General features: G+C 50.6%; 3 protein-coding genes across 4 annotated transcripts; 2 read left to right on the top strand and 1 right to left on the bottom strand.

The window, feature by feature from the left end:
• Positions 1-75: 75 nt before the first annotated feature.
• Positions 76-9,486, top strand: TFIP11 (tuftelin interacting protein 11). Its single transcript, XM_013366778.3, has 12 exons — positions 76-346; positions 1,161-1,314; positions 1,964-2,120; positions 2,658-2,785; positions 3,286-3,438; positions 4,265-4,774; positions 5,479-5,585; positions 5,792-5,960; positions 6,160-6,403; positions 7,037-7,179; positions 7,445-7,610; positions 7,696-9,486. Exons 1-12 carry the CDS (start codon positions 150-152, stop codon positions 8,049-8,051), a joined length of 2,484 nt encoding a protein of 827 aa, XP_013222232.1. The 5' UTR covers positions 76-149; the 3' UTR covers positions 8,052-9,486.
• SRRD (SRR1 domain containing) lies at positions 8,908-10,738 on the bottom strand. Its single transcript, XM_065033658.1, has 7 exons — positions 10,604-10,738; positions 10,484-10,524; positions 10,273-10,409; positions 10,088-10,186; positions 9,829-9,983; positions 9,575-9,620; positions 8,908-9,301 (listed from the first exon to the last, which is right to left on the bottom strand). The coding sequence occupies exons 1-7, from the start codon at positions 10,717-10,719 to the stop codon at positions 9,077-9,079; spliced, it is 819 nt and encodes a 272-aa protein (XP_064889730.1). The 5' UTR covers positions 10,720-10,738; the 3' UTR covers positions 8,908-9,076.
• HPS4 (HPS4 biogenesis of lysosomal organelles complex 3 subunit 2) lies at positions 10,712-24,412 on the top strand. 2 transcript variants are annotated; one of them, XM_065033644.1, is made up of 14 exons: positions 10,712-10,899; positions 11,616-11,706; positions 12,220-12,363; positions 13,341-13,448; positions 13,627-13,743; positions 13,873-13,967; positions 15,254-15,326; positions 15,991-16,024; positions 16,654-16,750; positions 17,199-17,988; positions 20,970-21,102; positions 21,927-22,035; positions 22,861-22,960; positions 23,323-24,412. In XM_065033644.1, the coding sequence occupies exons 1-14, from the start codon at positions 10,871-10,873 to the stop codon at positions 23,425-23,427; spliced, it is 2,025 nt and encodes a 674-aa protein (XP_064889716.1). In that variant the 5' UTR covers positions 10,712-10,870; the 3' UTR covers positions 23,428-24,412. The 2 variants fall into 2 exon arrangements, with proteins under 2 accessions (XP_064889716.1, XP_064889717.1); XM_065033645.1 differs by lacking the exon at positions 22,861-22,960.
• Positions 24,413-24,460: the final 48 nt, after the last annotated feature.

Raw genomic sequence — 24,460 nt, 5'->3', positions numbered from 1 at the left:
GAGCGGCCCCAGCTCTATGGTTGGGGGCGTGGCTTAGGAAGGAGAGGGTTCAGTTCCGGGCGGAAGCGGCGCAGTCGGGAGCGGCGGGAGGAGCGGGGCTTGTTCGCCGGGTGTCCGTGTGTGGGCCGGGCCGGGTTCCCGCGGGCGCCATGTCGATGTCGCACCTGTACGGCACAGACGGGGAGGATGGCGTGGAGATGGAGAACTTCGAGGTGTCGGACTGGGACCTGCAGAACGAGTTCAACCCCCACCGGCAGCGGCACCGGCAGAGCAAGGAGGAGGCGACCTACGGCGTGTGGGCCGAGCGCGACTCGGACGAGGAGCGGCCCAGCTTCGGCGGCAAGCGGTACGGGCAGGGGAAGGGGGCCCAGGTGGTCCCGGTTGTGCCCGGCTCGGGGGGCCGGCAGGGCCCGGGTGGCGGCCCCTTTCTGCGGGGGGCGGTTCCAGGCTGTAACCGCCAAACCGAACAGCCCAGCCCGGGACAGGGGCGGCCGCGGGGTCTAAGGCACAGTAATTAGAATAGTGTGGCCAGCAGACCCAGGGTAGTGACCGTCCCCTGGACTGGGCACTAGGGAGGCCAAACCTAGAATCCTGGGGTCAGTTTTGGACCCCTCATGCCAAAAAAAAAAAAAAGCCCTTGAGCTGCTGGAGCGAGTTCAGATAAGGGAATGGAGCTCACAAAGTGGCTGCAGCACAAGTGTGATGGGAGCAGCTGAGGGACCTGAGGGGTTCAGCTGGAGAACAGGAGCTGAGGGGAGACCTTCTGATCTCTGAACTGCCTGAAAGGAGCTTGGAGCCAGGGGGGGTCGGGCTCTGCTCCCCAGGAACAAGCGACAGGGTGAGAGGAAACGGCCTCAAGTTGTGCCAGGGGAGGTTGAGGTTGATCTTGGGAACAATTTCTTCCTGAAAGGGCTGTGGGGCATTGGAACAGGCTGCCCAGGGCAGTACTGGAGTCACCATCCCTGGAGGGTTGGACAGATGAAGTTCTCAGGGATGTGGGATAGTGCCAGGGTTGGGGTAACAGTTGAACTTGATGATCTTGAGGGGCTTTTCCAACCCAAGTGATTCTGTGATTCTACGATAGTAGACCCTGGGCTTGTGTAGGAACGTGCACAGGTCCACTGGAGCAGAATTTACGCTCAGGTTTCATTTTGACGTAGCTCCAGGGATTACTCGGCCCCTGTGAACTTCATCAGCGCCGGGCTGAAAAAGTCAGCAGCTGAGGATATGTCAGAGGAGGACTCCGATGAAGACGAAAAGCCCATTAAGCAGGAAGAAATCCCTAAAGAGTTTGTGCCAAAGAAGCTAAAAACAGTGAGTTTTCCTGGAAGTTTTCAGTTCTGTGTAATGCATTTATGAAACTTAGGCTGTAGTCAAAGATGCCAAAACATTAATAGAGCACTCAAGAAAGGGACAAATAATTAAAACCAGAGAACCAAACCAAGCAGGTGTTTTCTCTGTGTTTTGTTGCTATTCTGATGTATAGTTTTGTGTCTTTGGCAACATCAGCCCTTTGAGGCCATTTTCTCTTCCTTAATATTCCCTTTGGTCAGCTGAGGTTAAAATAAAAGAATGGCTTCCTGCCTTTGAAAGGCTTTTTTTTAATCTCACATAACAGTATCACAAATCCAGGCATGTTATAGACTGAAAATCAAAACTCTTATATTCAATTACCATACACAGAAAGAATCAGGAATCGGGCTCAGCTAAAGTCTGGTGGTAGAGCCGAATAACCAGTAGCTTGTCAGGACTTTCCTTTTCCATCCAAGGAATTTTGGGAAACTCCTTAGATGTCCAGCGGCTCAGGTGGAGGCATAAGTCGTGCCCCAGTGAGCTGTGTAGTGTGGTGACAGCTGAACTGGTTCTGGGAAGAACCTTCCCTTTGAGTGAAGTTATCCCAAGCATGGTTATTACGATGCTTTAAGATGTGGGATTTACTTGTTTGTTTGTTTGTTTTTCACAGGGTGGTAATTTCAAGCCTAGTCAGAAAGGCTTTGTAGGGGGGACAAAATCTTTCATGGATTTTGGCAGCTGGGAGAGACACACGAAGGGAATTGGGCAGAAGCTTCTCCAGAAGATGGGTTACGTCCCTGGAAGAGGTCTCGGGAAGAATGCGCAAGGTACTGTGATTGTGTGTCTGGTTGTTTATTGTCAACTGGTAACTTAGAGAAGAGATTGGATTCTCTAAAGAACTGCCATCTCCAGGTGGCTCACAACACCATTCTTGTGTTCTTGCATCTCTTGCAAGTGACCTCGCTCCTCTTGATGACATTCAATTATATTTAACTTAAAATAGGCCAGTTTTATGCCCTTTTTATTTGTCAAGAAAAAAAGAGAAAGAAAAAGGGGAGATAAATTCCAGAGCTAGTCAGCTCAGAGAAAAGGAAATCTTGTTTTATGGGAAAGAATAGAAAAACAGTGAAATGCAGATATGAATAATACTCTGCTTTGTTCTGGGTTTTGGTGTATACTGGAATTAAGTGATTTTATAGCGACTAAGAAATGAGTAAAATGGTAGAAGGTGCCAGACTGATGAAGGCAGAGCACCGGGCTGGATGTTTGTGTTGATTTGATGACTTGGGGTACTGTAAGAAACACACTCCCTATTCTCTCTCACTAAACAAACTGTTCCTCTGCTCTAACTTCTGTCCTTTTAGGAATTATCAATCCAATTGAGGCCAAACAAAGAAAAGGTAAAGGAGCTGTGGGGGCTTATGGCTCCGAAAGAACCAGCCAGTCTTTGCAAGACTTCCCGGTGGTGGACTCGGAGGAAGAAGCTGAGGAGGTATTTGTGTGATTCATGGGCTATCTGTGTCCCTTTTGTGTTGTGTGTACAAAATACTGTTCTGGGATCACCTGCTGTGTCACAGAAAACTGTTTGGGCTTATTTTAAATAAGCTGAAGATATAGCACTTGAATTGCATTTCAACATATTTTTTGCATTTAGATATATTTTTCTCATCACTGTGATGTTCTTTTGGTTGTTTGTGACTCAGTTTATTCCAGTAGTTGTGCTAAAACCCTACCTTCTAACAGTCCCCCCAGGTAAATAGTCCTTTTTGTCTCAAGAAAAAAAGATCAAAAATATATTGCCAGCAGTATGAATAGGGGTGTGACTGGACTACGGTACCTGAGCCAGTTTGTCACTGAGCTTTCTGGCTTTCCCAGTTATTTTGCTGTGCAGCATTTTTCATTGATCTGGGGGTTATTTTCCTGCAGAAAATAGAGGCGAATTTGGGGTGTGACAATGAGCAGCACCCACAACTCCTCTTTGGTTTTGTTTAGGAATTTCAAAAAGAGCTGAGCCAGTGGCGGAAGGATCCGAACGGAGGCAAGAAAAAGCCCAAGTACAGCTATAAGACAGTGGAAGAACTGAAAGCCAAGGGCAGGATCAACAAGAAGCTCTCAGCCCCGCAGAAGGAGCTGTCGCAGGTCAAGGTAAGGTTGGTAGCCCAGGAGGTGATGTCTCTGGGAAGCTGTTTGTCCTCTTTGGCACCACGAGTGCTTTTTAACCATCAGTTGCTGTAGTACAAAGCACTTCTAAGAACTGCCCACCCACAGCCTCATGAAAATTGAGGCCTTGGACTCGTGCCTGAATCATGTCATAGACCATTGTGTCACCTGGAACACTGGGTTTGTTTTTAAGCAACAATTTTGGCCTCAGGAAAAAGTAAATTAGCTCAAATGTGTTGGTTTTTTTTTTAATTGCAAATCAAGTTTAATTGTTTTACATTTGTCATAAATAAAATGCTAAAGTACCTCTGAAAGCACAGTTGTCTTTATTGCTATTGTGCAACTTAAACATGTAGTTTGAACCAGCTTTTGCATAAAAGGGACAGTAAGGGATTTGTCCTTTATGCGCTTAATAACATTATTCATTTAAAACTAACATGTCTTTGAAAAGGTATAAAGGTATTTAAGGCTTCTGTGTGCTAATGAATAGTGCAGTATTTGCATCGTAACCACTTGTAGAATTACTGGGTGAAATGGTAAAACTGAGGTGAGCAGAGGAGACTCCTCCAGCTCCAATTCCAGACTCTTTCTTACCCATCTGAACTCTCAGTGTCTGGATCCGGCCTTTCTAGAGGCAACCCCAGTGGCCTTCTTCAGAACACCAGAGTGAATTATTAATAGTAGCCTCCTGCAGTAATAAAGGTACTTGGAAATCTTTGGCTTTCAGTTTGGAGTCAGGGATTTCTTCCTTTTTTTAACATGAGATAAAACTTATTTTTTTTAAGACACCTTTGTTCTTGTCTGTTGGAAGGTTATAGATATGACGGGCCGGGAACAGAAGGTTTATTACAGCTACAGTCAGATCAGCCACAAGCACAACATCCCAGACGACAGCCCACAGCAGCCGCTGGGCAAGGATGCCAAGCCCCAGGGCTTTGCCTTGCCCGAGCTGGAGCACAACCTGCAGCTTCTCATTGACATCACGGAGCAGGAGATCATCCAGAATGACCGGCAACTGCAGTATGAGAGGGACATGGTTGTCAACCTGACCCATGAGATACAGAAGATGTCCGAAGTCCTCTCGCACGAGGAGACGGCGATTAGCAACCTCAGCAAGGTGCTGGAGATGGTGGAGGAGTGCGAGAGACGGATGCAGCCCAGCTGTGAAAATCCCTTAACCTTGGATGAGTGCGCAAAGATTTTTGAGACACTTCAAGACAAGTACTATGAGGAGTACAGGATGTCTGATCGGGTGGACCTGGCAGTAGCAATAGTCTATCCGCTCATGAAAGATTACTTCAAGAACTGGGATCCCCTCAAGGTGCACATTTGATTTGTCTGCAGTTCATGATGCCTTAAGTAGTCTTGATTATCTTGACCCCCCCACCACCACTCCCTGTCCCAAATTCTGATCAGTCTGGAGAGAAAGAGGAAGAAAAAGTGCCTTCCTCTTGCCTGGCAGGGGACAGGAAGGTTCCAGATAAACTTCCCTGTGTTCATGGCAGAGCAAAATAAATGTGTGTGAAAAGATAGACCCACTCTGCATCCACTCTCAGAGATTTGCTATGTCTGAAGGCCACTGTTCTGTGAGTTGACGAACAATTCAGGAGCCTGAAGGTTTAAATCGGTTGCTTTCATGGGTGTTGGGAAGAAATAGTAGATGAAAGCTCAGTCTCTAGTCTTTGCTTTTTAGCAAAAGCAGGAGAGCTCTGTCGTTCAGGCAGTCAGAGATGTGCTGGCTGTTCTTAATACCTTTTTGGCTGTGATGGGTAAGTCTGAATTCTTTCTGTATACCTGAAAAAGTCCAGGTTATCCTCTTTTTTTTTTTCCCCCAGGGGTGTATTAAATCCCTAAAGTGGGATTTTCCTCTTACGGGGCTTTACTAATCACAGCTGTGAGCTCCTGGCTTGCCTTATGAGTGGTGAGACAACTGTCTGTAGTGAGCATGCCACAAGCCTGCGCTTTGGGGATACAGCCAACGTGAATGAAAACAGATCAAGGCCACTCATGCCTTGTCATTTTCAGGACTGTACGTATGGCACAGAGATCATAGCCAAGTGGAAGAGCCTTTTGGAAAACGATCAGCTGTTGTCACATGGTGGGCAGGACCTGTCGACAGATGCTTTTCACAGGTAAAGAGCAAACGGGTTGTACTTTGTGCAGCATCGTCAAGTCCTGCTTCCTCGGGATAGAAAATAATGGATACGAGTGTGCTCTGTTAAAATCTAGCTGTCTGCTATATAAAAAGAAGTAGAGTTTGACAGTTACATGTAGTTTAGTTAGGCCTGGGGCTATAGATTTAAGCTTGTTTTTTGTTTTTTTTTGTTTTTTTCTCCAGACTGATGTGGGAAATCTGGATGCCGTATGTCAGAAACATAGTGGCACAGTGGCAACCAAGGAACTGCGGGTCCATGGTGGATTTCTTGGACAGCTGGGTAAACGTCGTTCCTGTCTGGATTCTGGAGAACATTCTGGATCAGCTCATCTTCCCCAAGTTACAGAAAGAGGTGAGATGAGAGGGCTTTGTTAGAGTGAAGCCATGTTCTCAACCACTATTTGAATTTCAGACAATGAGAACTTTCAAAATACCAGTTTGCTCTGTCTACCCGTGCACTTAGAGGGTTGTGTTGCAGCTCTTTTTGCACCTGGCGAGACTTCCCACTAATGGACAGACTTATTTAAATGTTTTCTCTGTTTTACCCCGAGGTCGAAAGCTGGAATCCTTTGACAGACACAGTCCCGATCCACTCGTGGATCCACCCCTGGCTGCCCCTGATGCAGGCGCGCCTGGAGCCGCTGTATTCCCCCATCCGGAACAAGCTGGCCAACGCGCTGCAGAAGTGGCACCCCAGTGACTCCTCCGCCAAGCTCATCCTGCAGCCCTGGAAAGATGTGTTCACACCTGGCTCGTGGGAGGCTTTCATGGTCAAAAACATCGTGCCTAAACTGGGTGAGACAGGCCAAACAGTGCTGGATTTCTGGAATCTGCCGGTTGCCACATTCTCCTTTACAGGCAATAGGTCACGTTGACATGGTTGCCAGTGTCACTTCAGAGAATGTTATTGGGAAGTTTAGACCAAGCTTGTGTCTACTGCTACTAGCACCACGCATTTTTTTCAGAGGCAGATATTTTAGAAAATATGGGGAAGTGCTCTATTCTGTCTTATTTTTCTAAATAATCTGATTCCTCTGTTCTTCAGCTGGCAGGAACATCTGGTAGCTGTCAGATAGTACCAGGCTATAACATCTCTCTGTTATTCCTGTATTCTTTAGCCTATGCTTATGCTTTTGCCATGAGATTTTGTAATTCACCATTCAGCCATGCAAAGTGGCTAAAAGATTCTGTAGTCTACAGAACAGTCAAATGTTTTAAGTTTCGGTTCTGGCAGCAAATTGTAATCACCAGAAATGGAAGTGTACTGTTTTGGTGTCAGGGATCAGTGAGTTTAAAGATCCCAAATGTCCCTTAGGGCAATAAGCAACACAGGTGCTCCTCAGATCCTGTGTGTTGGTAGTGAAACAGGTCAGGGCACTGATAAACCTGTGCATTGGGCTCTCCTGACTCTTCTCCCCATTTTCCCAGGGATGTGTCTGAATGAACTCATCATAAACCCTCACCAGCAGCACATGGATGCCTTCTACTGGGTGATTGACTGGGAGGGGATGATTTCTGTCTCCAGTCTGGTTGGGCTGCTAGAGAAACACTTCTTCCCAAAGTGGCTGCAGGTGAGAATCTACCCAGGCTGAGCAAACAGGCAGGATTGACTGTGAAGTATTACAGTGTCTCCTGCCTAGAAACTGCTGCCCCAGCACTGAAATGGTTTAACTACCAGACAGTGTGATTTCCGCTCATAGCTCCATACACATCATAACAGACTATTTTCTAAGACTGTCTCAGTCTTTTACTGAAAGTTCAGTAATAAACAAGTGATAATAACTCTCCTCCATAAATGTGCCTGTCCTGCTGCATCTGATCTGTTGTGTTTTGCAGGTGCTGTGTTCTTGGCTCAGTAACAGCCCCAATTATGAAGAGATTACAAAGTGGTACTTGGGTTGGAAGTCCATGTTCTCGGACCAAGTGTTAGCACATCCTTCAATCAAAGACAAATTTAACGAAGCTCTTGATATCATGAACCGGGCAGTGTCTTCCAGTGTTGGTAGGTGGCATTTGGTGACAGCTCTGCTCAACCTTGCACTGGGAACAGACTGGGACCTTGTTTTCACATGTTTTTCTCTGAACAGGTGGGTACATGCAGCCGGGCGCTCGGGAGAACATCGCCTACCTCACCCACACCGAGCGGAGGAAGGACTTCCAGTACGAAGCCATGCAGGAGCGGCGGGAGGCCGAGAACATGGCCCAGCGCGGCATCGGCGTGGCCGCCAGCTCTGTGCCCATGAACTTCAAGGACTTAATTCAGACAAAAGCAGAGGAGCACAACATTGTTTTCATGCCTGTGATTGGGAAGCGGCACGAAGGGAAGCAGTTGTACACGTTTGGACGGATTGTCATTTACATTGACCGAGGCGTCGTGTTTGTACAAGGAGAAAAGACTTGGGTGCCAACATCCCTGCAGAGCCTCATTGACATGGCCAAGTAAGGCCCCACAGTGAACTGGGAAGATGATCTTGCAAACACTTTTACTGTAACTCTTAGAATAAAGAAGTTACAGATTTGTAAATAGAATGAAACTGTAGCTGTACGCCAGGAATTTTTCTTGGAAGAGGTGTTCAGCCAGTGTCAAGAGAAGTCAGTGCTAAGGGAGGAAGAAGCAGTTCTGATGCTTGTGTAATTGCCACCATGATGGGAGGTGGTTCTGCTCCAGCAGCAGATGAGCAGAAGGTCTTCATTGACAGCTGTCACAGCATCTCCTTTCCTGCTGCACTACTCTGGCCCTGAGTTACTGTCCCAACAGTTTCCCTCCCTCAGCGGGTTCCTCTCTCCTTGTCTTACCTCTCGGGGTGTGCTGATGGCACCTTCGGCCCAGTGCCTGCCTGTGGGCCATTGGCCATCTCAACAGAGCTGCAATGGGGCTGATTTTTTTTTCCAGCAAATTCACAGAACGTGTGCTGTGGGACTGCAGCAGTCTGGGGCTCAGAGGTGAAGGAGGGAAATAGAGGGGTTTTTTCCCTAGAGGGAGGGAAACAGATTATATATATTTTTCCCTAGAGGGAGATGGTTCTTCACAGAAGAACAGATTAAATGCTGATTTCAGTAGCACCAAGCAGCTGAAGGCACCTGCCCATAAGAAATATTTCCTAAGCCTGCATTTGGAACTAGACAACACCACCCTCAACTACAACCCCCTCAAATAATTTCCCCATCCTGATGCTTCTAAATGTGTGTAGCATATGCAAAGGGAGGGGATCAAACAAGCAATTGTGTGGTAGGGATGGTTTAAAAGGCAGATTTTAGTTAAACTTGTTTGCTGTAGTTAAGTGAGTGGAAGTCAAAGCACAGCTTTACCATTTATTAAATAATTAAGATATAAAAATGTCCCATCACACTCAGTGTTTGGGTGCTGTTGCTTTTGGCAGAGCACGATGATGCTGTTGGTTCCTGAGCTTCACTTTGGCTGCACAGAAGCTGCCGTGGGCAGAGCCGTGGCCCCGTGGCAGAGCACGGTCAGGATGCCGTGGCAGCCAGGCTGTGCTGCTCAGCTCTGTCCTCCTTCCTGATGATCTCCAGGTCCTCACAGTCCTGGTACGTTGGCTCCTCCACAAAGTTCCAGACCTCAAGAGACAGTCCCTTCAGCTTTTGCAAGGGAAACCAGTGGACGGAGGTGTCGTTAAAGGTGTCTAGGTACCGAGGGTGTGTGGGGAGCGCCACTTCTTCTGTCCCTTTCAACACCTAAAGAGCATTTGAGGAAAAAGTTATGTATTATGCAGAACTCTTCTGTAAATTTCAGTTAAGAGTTGGTGAAGATGGTGTGATGTTAACCTCAGCTGCTGTGTGTTCTGCAAAGAATGTAGAATGATCCCAAAGCAATTCATTTTTATACTATAGTGGCCAGAAATAAAAGATTTTTAAAATAACCCCCCCCTTTTCTTTCCAACTGCAATTAATTTATCATTAAGAGGTGCTTTGTAAAAACAATAAGGTTAAAAAACTAGTGGCTCATACCTTTGCTATGTAAGAATAATCTCTCTCCAATACTCTTGACAACAATCTAGAATAACACAAGGTAACCAGTGTTAGACACCACATTCCTGGGAATTTAGACAACTTGTCTCACCAGGTAGGTGGGATAGGAAAGAGATGGTTGATGACTGCAGAGGGGACAGCAAGTTGAAAATGAGCAAAACAGGGGAAGGGTTATCTTAAGCAGTGCAGGAGCAAGGGAAGCAAGGAGGGGAGCTCACTGCTGGAGCACGCACCGCTCCTCGATGCCTCGGAAGCTGTTCCCGATGATGACCATTTTGGACAGGGCCTCCGCGGACCAGTTCCTCCACAGCAGGTTGTTGTACAGTGCTTTCCCACAGTGCACCATGTAGAAAAGCGTGGCCGACCCCTCAATGCCGTGTTTCCCCTCCTGTGCAGACACCAGTGCTGCCTGTCCCATCCGAGCCCCCTGGCAGCGGCACGATGGTGCCCACCACCCCGGATCCGGGGACTTTGGTCCCCGCGGTCCCTCACCTCATTCTCCGGGAGCAGCCGCAGCCCCAGGTGTTCCAGTGCAGCCGCCTCCTGGGCGGTGAACGCGGGGTCGAACAGGGCGCAGCGCTCGGGGGGCACCTGCGGTGATAGACGGGCGGCCGTGGGCGGGGGGCGAGGCGGCGGGACCCCCCGGTCCCGGTCCCGTTCCCGTTCCCCGTGCTCACCCGCAGCTCCTCCAGCAGCAGCAGCAGGAACGCCAGCTGGTGCCGGGCGGCGGGGCAGCCGCTGAACCGGCCCAGCCCGTAGCACACGCAGTGGGCGGGCTGTTCCGCGCAACCGGCCAGTGGGGCCCGCACGGCTCCTGCGGGCACGGACAGAGGCGTCAGGCCGGGGAGGCGGCCCGTGATCCCCCCCCGGCATCCCCCCGACACGCACCGGCGCTCGCCGCCCAGAAGCCGGAGCTCAGCAGGTCGTTCCTGTGGGGAGAGCGCAGCGTCAGCAGGACCGGCAGCCCCGGGGAAAGGGGGAACGCACGAGCCGGGCCCGGGCACTCACCGCGCCTCCTGCAGCCGTCGCAGCACCGCGCCGCCCTCCGCCGCCTCCTCGCCCGCCCTGCCCCGCCGCCGCTGCCGCCGCTGCCCGCCCGCCAGGTTCCACCCGCCCGCCGCCATGCGCCGCCCTCCCTCCCGGCCGCCGTAGCGCGGGCGGTCACGTGCCGCGGTCACGGGACCCGCGGGCCGCTTCCCGGAAGCGGCGGCAGGAGCCCGGGCCGGGCGGTCCCGGTGCGGCCGTTCCGCAGGGCCGGTGCCGCTCCCCGCACTCATGGCCCGTCCCGCCGCGCCGGAGCCGTGGTGAGCCCCTTACCCCAGGCCCTCCCGGGCGGTGTCACCGGCTCCTCGGTGCTGCGGGGGTCACGCGTGGCCGGTGTCGCGGCCGTGCTGCTGCCGCGTCAAGGCGCGTTCGTCCTTTTGGTGGCGGGGGAGATCCGCCCTCTGGGGGGACAGCGGCGGGCGCTGTCAGTCCCGGAGATCGCTCCGGGAGCGGAGCCGGTCCCAGGGGGGTCCGGCCAGAGAGCGGGAGTGGGAAAAAGCTCCTAAATCCTGGCGGTTGTGAACCGAATAAATGCCCGAGTGGGCGATTTCTGAGTGAAACCCCCACCCCGTGGTCTGGACACCCGGCACAGGCGGCAGCGCAATGAACAGCAGCTGAATGAACAGCAGCAGGTTGTGGGAGCTGTTCGGTCTACGTGTCGTTAATGCTTAATGATAATTATTCTGCACGCTTGCAATCAGAGAATTTCTCACAAGTCCATACCTCCTTCCTCGTGTCTTACCCGCAGTTACAAGATGTATCTTAAACCCACAAAAGCGGCCGAGGGTAATAGTGTGGGACTGTGTTAGTGCTGCTTTCGGGTTTAAGCTTTGTGTGGTTGTGTGAGAACCACATCTGTCCTCATTTGTAATAACTGGTTTATTGCTCTACCTGAAATAACAGAATAGAGAAGGAGAAGCAGAACAGTTTTCAAATGTGCAGTAATTTCTGCAAATACTTTGATTTTTTCTTTTAGGTGGAATTACTTTTTCCTTTATGATGGTTCGAAGGTTAAGGAAGAAGGAGATCCTACAAGTGCTGGGATTTGTTATTTTTATCCTTCTCAGGTAACGTCTGCTTTAGTTTTGGTGCCTGTAAAGGAATATTCACGTTGTGCTGATAATTCCAATTCAGGAATGGTTGGGTTTTCAGGTGGAGCTTTGGATTAATTCTTATGTAGTATTCATAGATGTTTTAGGAAAACTTGTGTGCCTGGAGGCAGCTGGGGAGGGCGCTCACCAGCCCTCACCTCGCTGGGCACGGCGGGGGGACTCTGCACCCTCATTGCTGGTCCTGGTCAGCAGGGTCGTCCAGCAGAGTCCAGGTCTGTTCTGGTGGTGTCTAAATACACACGAGGGACGAAACTGCCCTAAATAAACTCTGGGCCCTTGTGCTGCGTGAAATAATGCAATCCAGTTGTTCATTTCCCCAGAAATTTACCTGTGCTACTGCATTGGTTTACAATTGAATTGAATTTATAATTCATTTTTATTTATACTTGAATACAGTCGTGATTTTTTTTCCATGTCCTTTTAAAAGTAAAACAAACCAACCTCTCTGTTCCCTGCCATCCCTGCCAGACGCTCACGGAGCAGCAGGAGCTGCTGTGCGGGCAGCTTGCCGGCGTGGTGCGCTGCATGGCCGAGATCTCTGGAGCTCCCCCAAGCCTCATTCGCCTGAGGAAGCTCAAGTTTGCAGTTCTGGTGGATGGCGACTACCTGTGGGTGAGTTTGGGAGGTCTGGGGAAGGTCATGGAGTGAGGGCAGGGAGGGTCTGAGCTACTGTATCAAACAAAGAGGGTTGTGTTTTTCCCAGCCCTGGGCTGCACACAGCGAGACCTGGGGCAAGCTGGGGTGGGAACTTGTGATGCACAACTTGCTGTTGCAAGGGTGCATCAGTTTCGTTCACTGCAGCCTGCAGGCGTGTGCTGTGGCCAGCGCTTCAGCTGTGCGGTGAAAAGCTTTGTGTACCTCGTTTATGTGTCCAGACCCAGTGTGTTTTCTTAAGTGTGCTTGGCAGTGGCTGCAAAGCGTTGAGTTCTGCATCAGTATGTGTATCTGTGGGTGACTGGTGATGACTGGAAACAGGATCCCATGTGCTGCAGTTTATACCAAAGACTTGGTCTCCCTGTTTGGCAGCCTGACCATTCTTCTAACTGTCAGTATTCCCCACTGCAGAGCTTTGTCAGTGTCAACAGACATTCAGTGTGTAAAGAGCAGTGTGGGACAGAGTTGTGACAGAAATGCCCCAAATCGTCCCCTAGAAACTGGACCAAGACTGGTCAGACCTGTTTAATTGGTTTTGCTGTTCAGGCTCGCTGGGCTTTGGTGCTTCTGTTTCTCTCACGACTCAAACACTAAATGAAGCATCTTCATTGCTGTAAATAACAAGTTAATCTGAATATTTTCATGTACTTAGTTTCAGGAAAATGTTCTCAGCTATTAGAGCACTGACCTAGATCATCTAATGTGGGAAGGGAGTGTGTCTAAAATGCTGGATTTGTGATATTTATTTATCCTGTCTGTGCCAGGGCTGTTCTGTGAGTATTTTTGATTTTCCTTGTGAATCCGGGGGATGTTTGCCTGCCACAGAGCTCGTTGTATGCCCTCGATACTCATCTGAACGCAATAGGAGTTGTTCTCACTTGCTGTGCCTGGTTTTGTCAGGAAACGTTCTTCATTCATGGCTTTCTGTATTGCAGGCTCTGGGCTGTGCCGTGGAGCTCCCTGACATCAGCTGCAGGCGCTTTCTGGAGCAGCTGATCAGCCTCTTCGTCTTCTACAATGGACCCGTGCGACCTGCGTACATGGTAATTAGGGGTGGGTGTCTGCTAGTTGTTTCCTAGATGTTTGGTCTAAAGCAGCTTCATCTCGATATCTTCTTCCTCCTCATCCTCACGAGATTTGTCACGTGTAGCTGCTGCCCCAGCTGGATTGCCTCTGACACCTCTGTGCTGTGATGGCTGTGTGGGTTTTTATTGTCCGCAGGCATTTTCTCAGGAGGAGCTGAGCAAGCAGTGGGACAGATACATCGAACATATCCAAAATAACACCAGTGACCTCCACAAGATTTTCAATTCTCTCTGGAACCTGGACAAAACCAAGGTAAAAGCCCGTCCTCTGCAGTGTCTGGCTTTAGCGCTGCCTTAGTGTCAGTGCTTTTGTGTTTTATTTGCTGCTTTGAGGGTTTCCCAGGACTTTCTGGCTTAACTTCCTGTGGTTATCCTGCTCCAGGTGGACCCCCTGCTTCTGCTGAAAGCAGCTCTCATCTTGCAGACTTGCCAGCGGTCCCCCCACGTCTTGGCAGGCTGCATTCTCTACAAGGGCTTGTAAGTAATGAAAGGGTTAATGTGCACATTAAATCTGCCCCTTGCAGGGCTGTGATCTCGGAGCAGGGTCACTGGCTGTGCACACAGGGCTGCTGTTATTGGCAGGAACATTAATGCTCCAGGCAAGGTGACCCCTGTCTGCTGCTGTATTGCACAGAGGGTGAACAGTTATTTGTGTTTCTCAGTGGGAGAAATGGAAGCATGAAAAGGATTCAAGGTTTGGGTTTTAATAGTAATCTACTGTCTTTGATATTCAGCAGGATGTGAAGACTGAACTTCTCTTAGGCGTTTTAGGTGCAAGTCAGTAAGAAAAAGAAAGTCGTGTGAATGTTATTCTTTCCCCCATTCCCTCTTGCAAAAACAGTGCGTGTGTGTGTCTCTATGTGTTTTTTTTTTTGACTGGCTGGTTGGCCAGGACCATTCTCTGTACTGATAGGAAGTGTGCAGACAAATGAGACAGAATTTCCCATGAAAAATGTTGGCTTCTTTCAACCAGAGATTAATCTTAGCTGGAGATGCTACAGATGTGGCACTGAGCAGCATCAAGGAAAGCCTCAAAGGCAGCCTTGAAAGGAGGTGGGGGAATCTGAGAATTTCTTGGCAGTAGCGTTCAAGCATCATTTTTCTTTGGCATAAAGTGTTCCTGTAACACCATTTAGGAACATTGGAAATGTGCCACAACATGCGCATCTTTCCAGGTCTGGCAGAGGCAGGCCAGGCGTTTTCAAGGGAATGAGCTCAGAACACTGAGTGCGAGTCACTGCAGCACTGGGGAGCCGGCAGTGTATGGCAGTAGAGTGGATGCTGACTCGAGTCTCGTCCTGTCTCTGCCCATCGCCCACACGTGTGTCTCGTTTCTCTGTCTCGTAGAGATGTTTTTTTTACTCCAAATGTCATCCAAGTTCTCTGAATTCCAAATCTTACTACAGCACTACAAAGGGCTTTGTACTTGAGTTAATCTTCTACTTTAGAGTCTTTTGGAGAATCTCCAGAATGTGGATCTCAACAAGACATAAACAGAAAGACTGCACTTTTGGGAGCCCAGTTTTTCCAAATCTTCCCCAGTGCCCACAGCTCTTCATGGGGCAGCAGGAAGCCTGTATGGATTGGCCTGTCTTAGCTCTTGGCTTGGCAAAACCAGATTTGTTGGCTCAAAGTAAATGCCCACAGGTGGTTTTCCTGAGTTTGGAGTGGAACTGACCCCTTTTTGGGTCAGACCGCTGGGCTCTGTGGCTGAGCCTCAGGAAACAACACTGCTCACAGGTGACTTTGTTGTGTCCTTTCAGGATTGTGAGCACCCAGCTGCCGCCACCTCTCACTGCCAAAGTTCTCCTGCAAGGTGATGAGTCTCCGCACCAGGTATGTTGCTCAACACATTCCTGAGTGCAGGTACCCAGCAGTACAGATGCAGCCTGTGAGCTCTGCTCACACCAATCTTACACACGCCCTTTCTGGCAAGTACAAATATTTGGAGTAAATCGAGTAAGGTTTCAAGACTTCTGCACTAGAAATTTACCTTTTTTTTTTTTGGTCTTTAAATTACTGAATTCATGAGTTCTCACCTATGTGATGTTTTGATTAGCTTTTTACCCAAGTTTAGGTAGTTAGTGCTAAATATACAAAATAAATGTCTGAAAGTGACAAATAGGTCAATTTTTGTTTGTGTTAAAGCTTGTCAAAAGTGTTTATTTATGTGGCTCAAGATCTACGAACAAGCCATCAAGCTCCAGATACAGATCAGGCCTCTGCTTTTCTCTGGTTGAGTGAACCCAGGGTTTGTGCCCTGAGCAGGAAGTAATGGCAGATGGTGGCATTTGTCCTTCCTTTTGGGTGTATTTTGGTTCTTGCAAAGTCCCCTTGGCTGTGAGGGCTGTCTAAGAAACCAAATAATTGCCCAGCATGGTAAACCAGTCACAGCATTTGCCAAAGTGGCTGGGCTGGGCTCTGCTGCAGCCCCAGGAAGCTGCGGGGGCTGGCAGGGGTTGAGTCACGGCACTGAGCTGATTCTTGGCTTTTCTTTCAGAGCGAGCCTGGAGGTGAGGAGCAGCGTGAGCCTGGTGAGCATCCAGCTGCAGAGAACTGGTTGCCAAGTGCACAGCATACGGGCAACACGCTGGGTCGTGTTCTCTGCAGCGAGAGCCCGAGCTGGTTCTTGGGGATCCATGGCAAAGCTCTTGCTGGATGCAGGAATGCATCCCTGAGGGTGCTGCTGCCACTAGGCAGCACGTGCCAGTGGGTGTTGTGTAATCAGAACCAGTTCCTTCCTTCAGCTAAACAAAGAAGTTTGCTCTTTTGGGTTTAATTGTCAGTTCTGCAGATTCCCAACGTGCCTGCTTTAATTCCAGTTACCCATGTGCCTACTTGGCCACTGACAGAGCCCTGAAAACAGATGGCCGATGCTTTCTGTCCAAACCTTCAGTCATCGTTTTTAAGCATCAGTTTATAGATATTCTGCCAGGATGGTTAGGAAAAAAACAAACAAAACCTAAGGGAAAATATAACTGTGTGAGTCATTAAGTGTATGAGGAGGCTGGGAAGGTGCTGCCTAGTGAGCTGTGGATAGCTGCGGTGACCCAGGATGGTGGCATCATTTCTCCCGCAAAAGCCTGGGTGTTGATGGATCTGGCTTCTGTTCCTTATGCTGAGGCATGTTAATTTAATCCTCAAACCCCCATTGCTCTTGCAGATTCTCTGTTGCCGCAAGGTGTTCGTATCATCCCCGTATTCCTAACAGAAGATGAAGTCTCAGTGCTCCGAGACTTTCCAGTGGAGTGGATGTCTAGGTAGGAAATCAATCTGACACATTGAGGGGCTTTTTCAGCAAGGGAGCTAATGCAGGGCACTGTGTTCTCGCTGGCTGTCGTAACTGTTTTTGCCGATAGACTGTTATCTGGCTGTTAGAGCTGCCTGAGATCTTTCAGGCTGGACAGAATTTGTGGTGTCCATCTCTCTGCCATGAAGCAGCCTGAAATAGAACCATTTCCTAAGAGCTGCTGTGATGTTCTGTTGTTCCTCAGCTCACTGTGCTGCTCTGCACTTTGTGACGTTCCCAGGTGTCTGCAGTGCCAGTGGCCCATGTGTTTCACCTGTGCTAGACCTCAGCCCATCCTTTTCTGAGGCAGATGCTCTTTGTAGCAGGCAATAGATTAGCTGTTGAACACTAATAGTGTCATTAGGTGTCTAATAACAGATCCTATTCAGTAGTTTAACCAACTCGTCGTCTCCCGTTAGGTCACCTGTGTCCCACACAAGCCCCAGCGGAGAGGGGAATGCTCTCTGCTCCCAGACAGTGCCAGAATCAACAGGCGTTCATGAAAACCAAGCCCTGAATAACATCTCTGTGCAGGAGTGCCCTTGGCCAGCTTCAAGCACAGCTGCAGCAGAAGGTGCTGCGCAGTCAGGCAGCCTCACAAACACAGGTCCTCCAAAGGGCTTCACCGAGATGGAACCCAGTGCAAAGAATTCTCCAGACAGCAAAAGCTCAGAGCTCAGTAGCAAAGCGTCATTCCCAGCAGAGAGAGACACGAAGCAGCTGCTGAGCCCTTCCTCACTCCATGCTGCTGAACAAGCTCAAGCAGCAGGTCTGTATCTAAAAGGCTTCTCCTTTCCAAACCCATATGCCCAGGAGCAGAAGAGTCAGAATGTGGGGAAATCTCTTGCGGACGCTGATGTTGAGCAATACGGTTCCCCAAGTTACTCTACAACCAGCAAACAAGACGAGCAAAGGACTATAAGTCAAAGCAGCATCTCTGCAGAAAGCAGCAGTGCAGCTGGTGGCGATGTGCAGGGTTTGGATTGCACGGGCACTGCAGTGCAGTCAGAGAACACACGCTGTCCCCAGAGCGGGGACAGTGTCCAGCTGCCTCGGGTGGACGCTCTGGGGGCCCAGGGTGGTGTGGAGTCAGGCAAACACTGCAAACCAGTTAAAATGAGCTTGTACGTTCATTGCATCAAGGGGCTTGTGCTCTCCCTGCTGGCTGAAGATCCCCTCCGAGAGGACCAGCGCTCCGTGGAGGATGTGGTGAGTGGCAAAGCTTCTGCACACCCGCAGATCCCCTCAGTGCTGTGTGTCTGTGGGGGGGATGACAGGGGTTACACTGAAGAGCAAGTGTTGCACCGCTGTTCCCATCTCTGCTCACCTGCTCTGTGTTGTGCAAGGCAAAGCCATTTGGCTCAGGGTTCGTCACCACAACCAAAGCTTCGTGGGCGGTTGTTCACGAACATCGCAGTGAGCCCAAGAGGTGAGAGCATCGTCTCACAGGCAGCTCCTGTTGCCTGTTGTTGTCTGTCGGTGCCAGCGCCGGAGCAGAACGTGTAGGTGTGACCGTCAGACAGCCCCATGGGCTGCCAAGGGCCTCTGCTGGCTTTGGGATTTGTTGGGAAACCCCGTCAGTTCTGTAGAGCTTTTTGGAAAGCCAGGTTTGTTCTGTTTAACCTTCACTTTGCATGTCACAACTTCTCGCTCAGAAAGCACCAGAGAGATGTGTCTGGCAGCAAGTCCCTGAAGTGATTCCTTTCTCCATGAAAGTCTGTCTGTCTGTGTCCCCAGCCTTCTCACTGACGCTGCTCTTGGCACCTGAGTGAAGCGTGTCATTTGGGTGCTCCTGATAGGTGTTGCACCAGAACGATCCCAAGTTACCCTGCTGGGATTTGCTTTGTGCAGAGGTTTCCGTGGCAGGTGGTGCCGCTCATGGGGCTGTGGGGAAGGATGTGGTGGCCCCGGCGCTTCCCGGCGAAGCATCAGGCTGCAGAGCTGCTGCCGGCCGCTGCCGCCGCCCAGGGAGCTGAGTCAAAGCTGCAGAGCCCTGTTCGATGTGCCAGTTGCCATGGGAACAACCTAATTTCTTTAACCATCAGACTGGAAGGTGGAGGAAAGCTCAGACTAAGCCTGCTCCCAGCATTAGCAGAGCTCAAGGTTACTCCTTTTCCTTCCAAGCTCTGGGACTCGGAAGATGTGGCTGTGATCCCCCCATGTGCGGAGCTGCCATCCTCTCGCTTAGCACAGGAGGGTTTGCATGCCCAGGAAAGGGTTACTGCAAAATCGGACGAGGCCATGAGGTGCAGCCGTGGCATTTTGCACCAGACACAGCAAATCACTCTGTCCCCTTCCTGCTTGTTTCAAACAGGCAGCTGCTCAAAAGCTCCTGCTCTGCCATGTCTTCTTCTATGAGGAGAGAGGGGGATGAGGCAGGTGGGAACGGATGCTCTGGAGCTGCAGGTCAGCCGTGTTGCACTGGTACCTGCAGCTGTTCAAGGTTTCCTCTGGTCGTGGCTCTGCTGTGCTGGGAGCTGGTGTGGTTCCCAACAGCTGCAGCTGGAAACCGACCTCTGTTTTGCTTCGTCTCTGACTTGCAGGAGCATCTGGGGGACACAGGTAGTGTATGAAATGTCTGGTGGGGGACAGCTCTGCTGGTGATACCCTGCATGTCCTCTTCTGTCACACGCCTGGGCAGCACCAGCAGAGTGCCCGGTCTGGTGCAGTTTGTCATTCAGCTCATTAAGTCTCCAGATCAGGTGCCCATCAGTGCTGTTTGGCGTCTCGGTTGGTTTTCCTTTGTGCATTGCCCTAGGGCTGACAGAGCCTGTTCCATTCCAGTTCCTCTTTTCCCAGACACGCTGCTTCCCTCTCACATGCTCTTGCTTTGGATCTCAGCAAAGCTGCACTGTCACCTAGCGTGGGTTGTGACTGGGATTGGGTTTTTCTTACTACACCCTTCCTCCAGGTGCAGGTGTTTGTTATCTTGTAGAAGACACTCCTGTGGGGACACCCCAGGAGGAAGCGTGTTGTTGGAGAAAGCAGAGCTGGGCTCTGCTGCTGGCACCATGGTGGATTTGAGGCGGAACCTCAGCTCATCTGTTCCTTTGTTTATCTGTAGATTAAAAATCACCCTCGGCTCTCAGGGATGTCAAAGCTTAGTTAGAATTAATGTTTGTCGAGTGCTTTGAGGCCCGTGAATGACACCAAAGAAGGGTAAAATATGCTCCTTGTGCATCTGAGAGGAGCCGGCAGCACCGATCATCCCTCTGGGAGGACGGTTTCCAACACAGACAGAGCAGGAGGATTTGGCGGCTTTCAGTCTCACTTTCCACTGCGGTTTAGGTCTTATCCCTTCATTTCACTGCATAGAAAAGAAAATCCATTCCATGCCCAGCGGGTGCAAGGGCAGGCTGGGCGCTGCCGTCCTGCTGAACTGAGGTTTGATCCACTCCGCGGTGAGGGGAGCAGACAGGCTGGAGGATTATGGAGATAATCCCAGCACTGCCGGTGGGTCCCTCGATCCTGCCTGTGCCCTGCCTGCTGCATGGACCCTCAGCACAGCCAGGGCTACTGAAAGTCCAGCTCGGCAAGCAGCTTGGTTTTCACATTAGTGCATTGTTGTGCAAATCACTTGCTCCATGTGGGGCTGGTGTTACCCCACAGGTGAGGCTGTTCCCTTGGCTTTTCTTTTTTCTCTCCGGTGCTGGCCCAGCGATGCGGTGGCCCAGGGGCTTGGAGCAGAGCAGGGTGCCTGTTAGAAGTTTCACTCCTGTGGAGGCTTCTGTGGGAAATGCTACCAGGAGTTAGACCCAGCGCTGGTGTGTAAAGCTGCATCCTGTGCTGTACTGCCTGCCTGGTGTAATAAGGGCTGGTAAGCAAAGGAATGTTCCTTGCTGCTGCTAAAGTCATGGCCAGGATGTGGAAATGAGCCCTGGAGAGTAATGTGTGATGGCAAATCAATTAGTCTCTTGCATTTTCCCAGAATTAATAGCATCAGGGGGTTTAATGGCTTATTTTCAGGTTGGAGTGCCCTTCCCTGAGTGCCAGTCTCACTGACTTGTGACCTTTCCTCCATCCCCAATGTTCCCAGCCGTTCCTGGGTGGCAGCCTGGGCAGCACATTACGGAGGGGTCTGGTCCCTTTGTCATCGACATTGGTCACCCCAGCTCCCTGCAGTACCTCCCTGGGAGTCAGGCCCAGCAGGGCTTGAATCTAACAGGTGCCTTTTTTTGCCCTGTCTGCAGTACCACAGCAGTCTGGCTTCTCTGAACGGCCTTGAGGTTCATCTGAGGGAGACTCTGCCCAAGGACTCCTTGTCCTCAGCCAAGACAACCTACAGCTTCACTCACTACGACTGTGTTCAGAACGTGCTCACGGGTAAGTCTTCGTCTTCCGGAACAGCAGCCGCTTTGCAGGAGGGAATATGGAGGAGTGGAGGTTTATAGTAACCTTTTATCATGCTTCAGACAACTTCTCAGAAATGTTGCTTGCTGTAACTCTTAGCAGATAACCTGGTTATAAGGCCCTATTGGGGAAGCTTTGTCTTTTGTGAGTTTATAATCTGCTGAGGCTTCCTGATGGCTTTGTTTGGATGGGAGCCAGAGGCCGCTGGGAGATGGAGCAGCTGCCACTGGCACTTTGCTGGTGTTGCTTGGGGTTCTGCTGAGGGCTAGTCCTGAGGACAGGACTCAGCATCGTCTTCAAACCTGCCCTCCTCTTCCCCCAACTTCCTTCATTCCTGGTGCAATGCCTTTTGTCCCACTGTACGACTGTTTGTCAGTCGTTTCTGCCTACAAGAAGTAGGATCTGGGAGCAGGTCATAGCCAGCAGCTCAGCAAGTGCTGCCCTGGATTGGTGGGTGGACCCTCAACACACAGAGACCCCCATGCATGTATTGCTCCCGTTCACTCTAATATTTTTCTGGCAGCCTCACTGGCAGCATCCTGCCTCTCTCCAGCTTAGTAGTGCTTTAGGGGAAGAGAGAAACCCCCGTGATTCTGGGTAACCCAGGTCTTAGGCCCTTTTGTCTCCCCACTAACTAGTGTCATTGAGGTGACACTGGGGTTTGAGGTGTCATCCAGTCTCTGTTCTGTGGGTACCAGGGTCTGTGGGAGTGTCTGCAGCCTGCTCCTGCTCAGCACATGGGGACATGCTCCTCTGCAGCCTGGGCTTGTAACCCACCCCCTGCTCCTGTCCCGCAGCCAACCTGCCCCGCACACCGGGGCCTCTGGACCGGCACTTCCTGAGAGCGGCCACGCTGATCCACAGTGACTTCGGGCAGCTCCCCACCACCTCCGAGGTCATTGTCAGGTACGGGGTGCTCGGAACCTCTCCCTGGGGCACATGGGAGAGGCAGAACCCCTTTCCTAGGGCTGACTGAGGTTTGGCACGTGGGAGAATCACGGTGGTGTCTCTTACCAAAGGTCAGTTGTGTCACCTTATTCCCTGAAGTTTAGTTGTGGGCTACTTAATCTTGTGCCTGCGGTGTGGTCTGGGTGGTGAGAGGCCAGAATGGCACCAGGGTGAGTGAACTGAAGGCACAACCAAGTTGTGCCACAGCTTTGGATTAAGATATAACGCTAGAATATTGCCAGTTCTTGGCACCATAAGGTTCTAAGATGCAGTTTTAAATATAGCTGTTCCTAATAAATTTGTGTCTCGGCTGGGAGCCAAAGGCACCCAGAATTGGCAACCTAGATTTTGTTTTCTTGCACGGCGTGTTGCGTTGGGAACACACTGTGATGTGCGTGGCAAACTCCATTGTAATGCGCCAGGCGAGATGGTCTTATCGCAGCCACGGTGACGCTGGCCTGGAGCTGCAGCCCCGCTCCTTAGCTGCTCATGTGAGTTTGCAGAGATTCTGCTCGCCTGGCCCTGCGTGTTTGTCCAAAACATGATGAAATAAAGATGCTTCTGGGAATTACAGTGTTTCACTTCCCTGACGCAGCTTGCCAAGGGAATGTGAATCACACACTCCAGTGCTGGAGAACTCCTTGTTTAGCGTTAGTTTGACTGGCTCCTTAAATTCTCTGTCGGCCAAGCTGGCGGATTCTGTGTTGTCCCAAAAAAAGGCAACTCCACGTGTGAATCAGATTGAGTAGCAAGATGACTAAAACTGCTTTCTTTTATGGCAAGTTGTCACAGGAGGGTGTCAGCAAACATAGCAGTCGCTGCTTTACTCTGTCAAGGAGGAGCGCAGAGTCCTTTGCTTTGCTCCCTGCCAGCCCTCTCCCAGGTAAACCCTGAGTGGTGGCTTCTCATCAGCAACTTGAGCTTCTGCGGTTACACTATCTGACTGTTGTCTGAGCTTCATCACATGTGTCCTAGGGGATGAGGCATATGATGCTTTCTCTTTTAGGATGCCCAGATCCTTGAGAAGGGGAGTCTGGTTCCTTGTGGCCTCTGGCAACACACTGTGGGGTTTCAGTGCCTATTTTAGCTCTGGGTTCCCTTGCTCTGCTGAGAGAGACCTAAAATTCCCTCTCAATAGCTGAGAGTCTAGTGCCACCAGTATCCCAGTGCCCAGCTTGGTGAGCTGAAGGGGATCTTGCCCAAAGCTGTGAATCCTGACCACTGCCTTCTCTCCTGCCCTGCCAGGAACGCCTCCACGGCCGTGTACGCCTGCCGGAACCCTGTCCAGGAAACCTACTTCCAGCAGCTGGGCACTCCGCTCCGCAACTCGGGCGTCCCCAACCCCCATGACAGTGCCTTCAGCCTGCCCAGCAAGGCCAAGCAAAAGCTGCTGAAGCACGGAGTGAACCTGCTTTGAACCCACGCATCTGAGCCCATGCTGAGCGTTCATCTCCAATACGTATAATCTCAAAGGCGTTTACTCGGTGGGAAGCAGGAGGCTCTGTGCTACGTCTGCAGGTTCTCAGCCTGCCTTGGCCTGGGGAACAGGCTCTGTTCCTGCAGCTCGTGCTGTGCCAGTGCAGGTTGGTGTTGGTGTTGGTGTTGGCTCTTGCCAAAGGCTGCAGATAGAAAATTGCTGTTGGGCTGCTTGGTTTACATTGACTCTGGGACTATTTGTGGTTCTCTGCTGCAGGGAGAGGCTCCTGGGGTGCCTTGACCTGAAGTCAAACCTCTTCTTGCCCTAAGCTACACAGACAGCGGGCTGCTGAGCAGTGCTGACTTTGAGATGTCAGACGCTGCATCTGCTGGGAGTCCTGTGCCTACACTTGCCCTGGTCAGACTTGGGCTTTATTTATATCTCTTAATCTATAGAAATGATCCCCTGCCATGATGTAATGCCTTACCTTGATTAACAGCTTGTTCTCAGCCTAACTGGAATAGAATAAGTGCTGCAAAACTCATAATCCTCCTACAGGAGCTGTCAGGGGGTTTGATACTATCGCTGCATCAGGGAGATCCTTGTTCCCCCACAGCTGCCTTCCCAATGGCCTCTCACTGGGGCCACGCTGATGAAGGCTCTACACCCCCTGCCTGTGCCTCAGCCTCCTGCTCCCTCCTGCACAAGGACCTTTTTTCACCTCCTAACTCTTGCTACTTTCTGTTCTGTTGACAAAAGGCAAGCGGGAGCCCCTTGAGCTACCAGGAGCAAAGTGGGTTTGCAGCCCCTCGACACCCACTCTCTGTGCTGGGGCTTTCAGGACCTGTTGCTGTTACAGACGCACACATCACCATGACGGTGACAATAAACGAGTCTCCAAGACTCATGCAAGTGCAATGTGTCAGCGGCCAGAGTCCCCTTACTGCTTGATTGTTGTGTTTGTGA

The sequence above is a fragment of the Columba livia genome, chromosome 17, assembly GCF_036013475.1.
Source record: "Columba livia isolate bColLiv1 breed racing homer chromosome 17, bColLiv1.pat.W.v2, whole genome shotgun sequence".
Classification (NCBI taxonomy): Eukaryota; Metazoa; Chordata; class Aves; order Columbiformes; family Columbidae; genus Columba; species Columba livia.
Note: the sequence above shows the minus strand (reverse complement) of the source record. Positions and strands in the feature narration are given on the sequence as shown.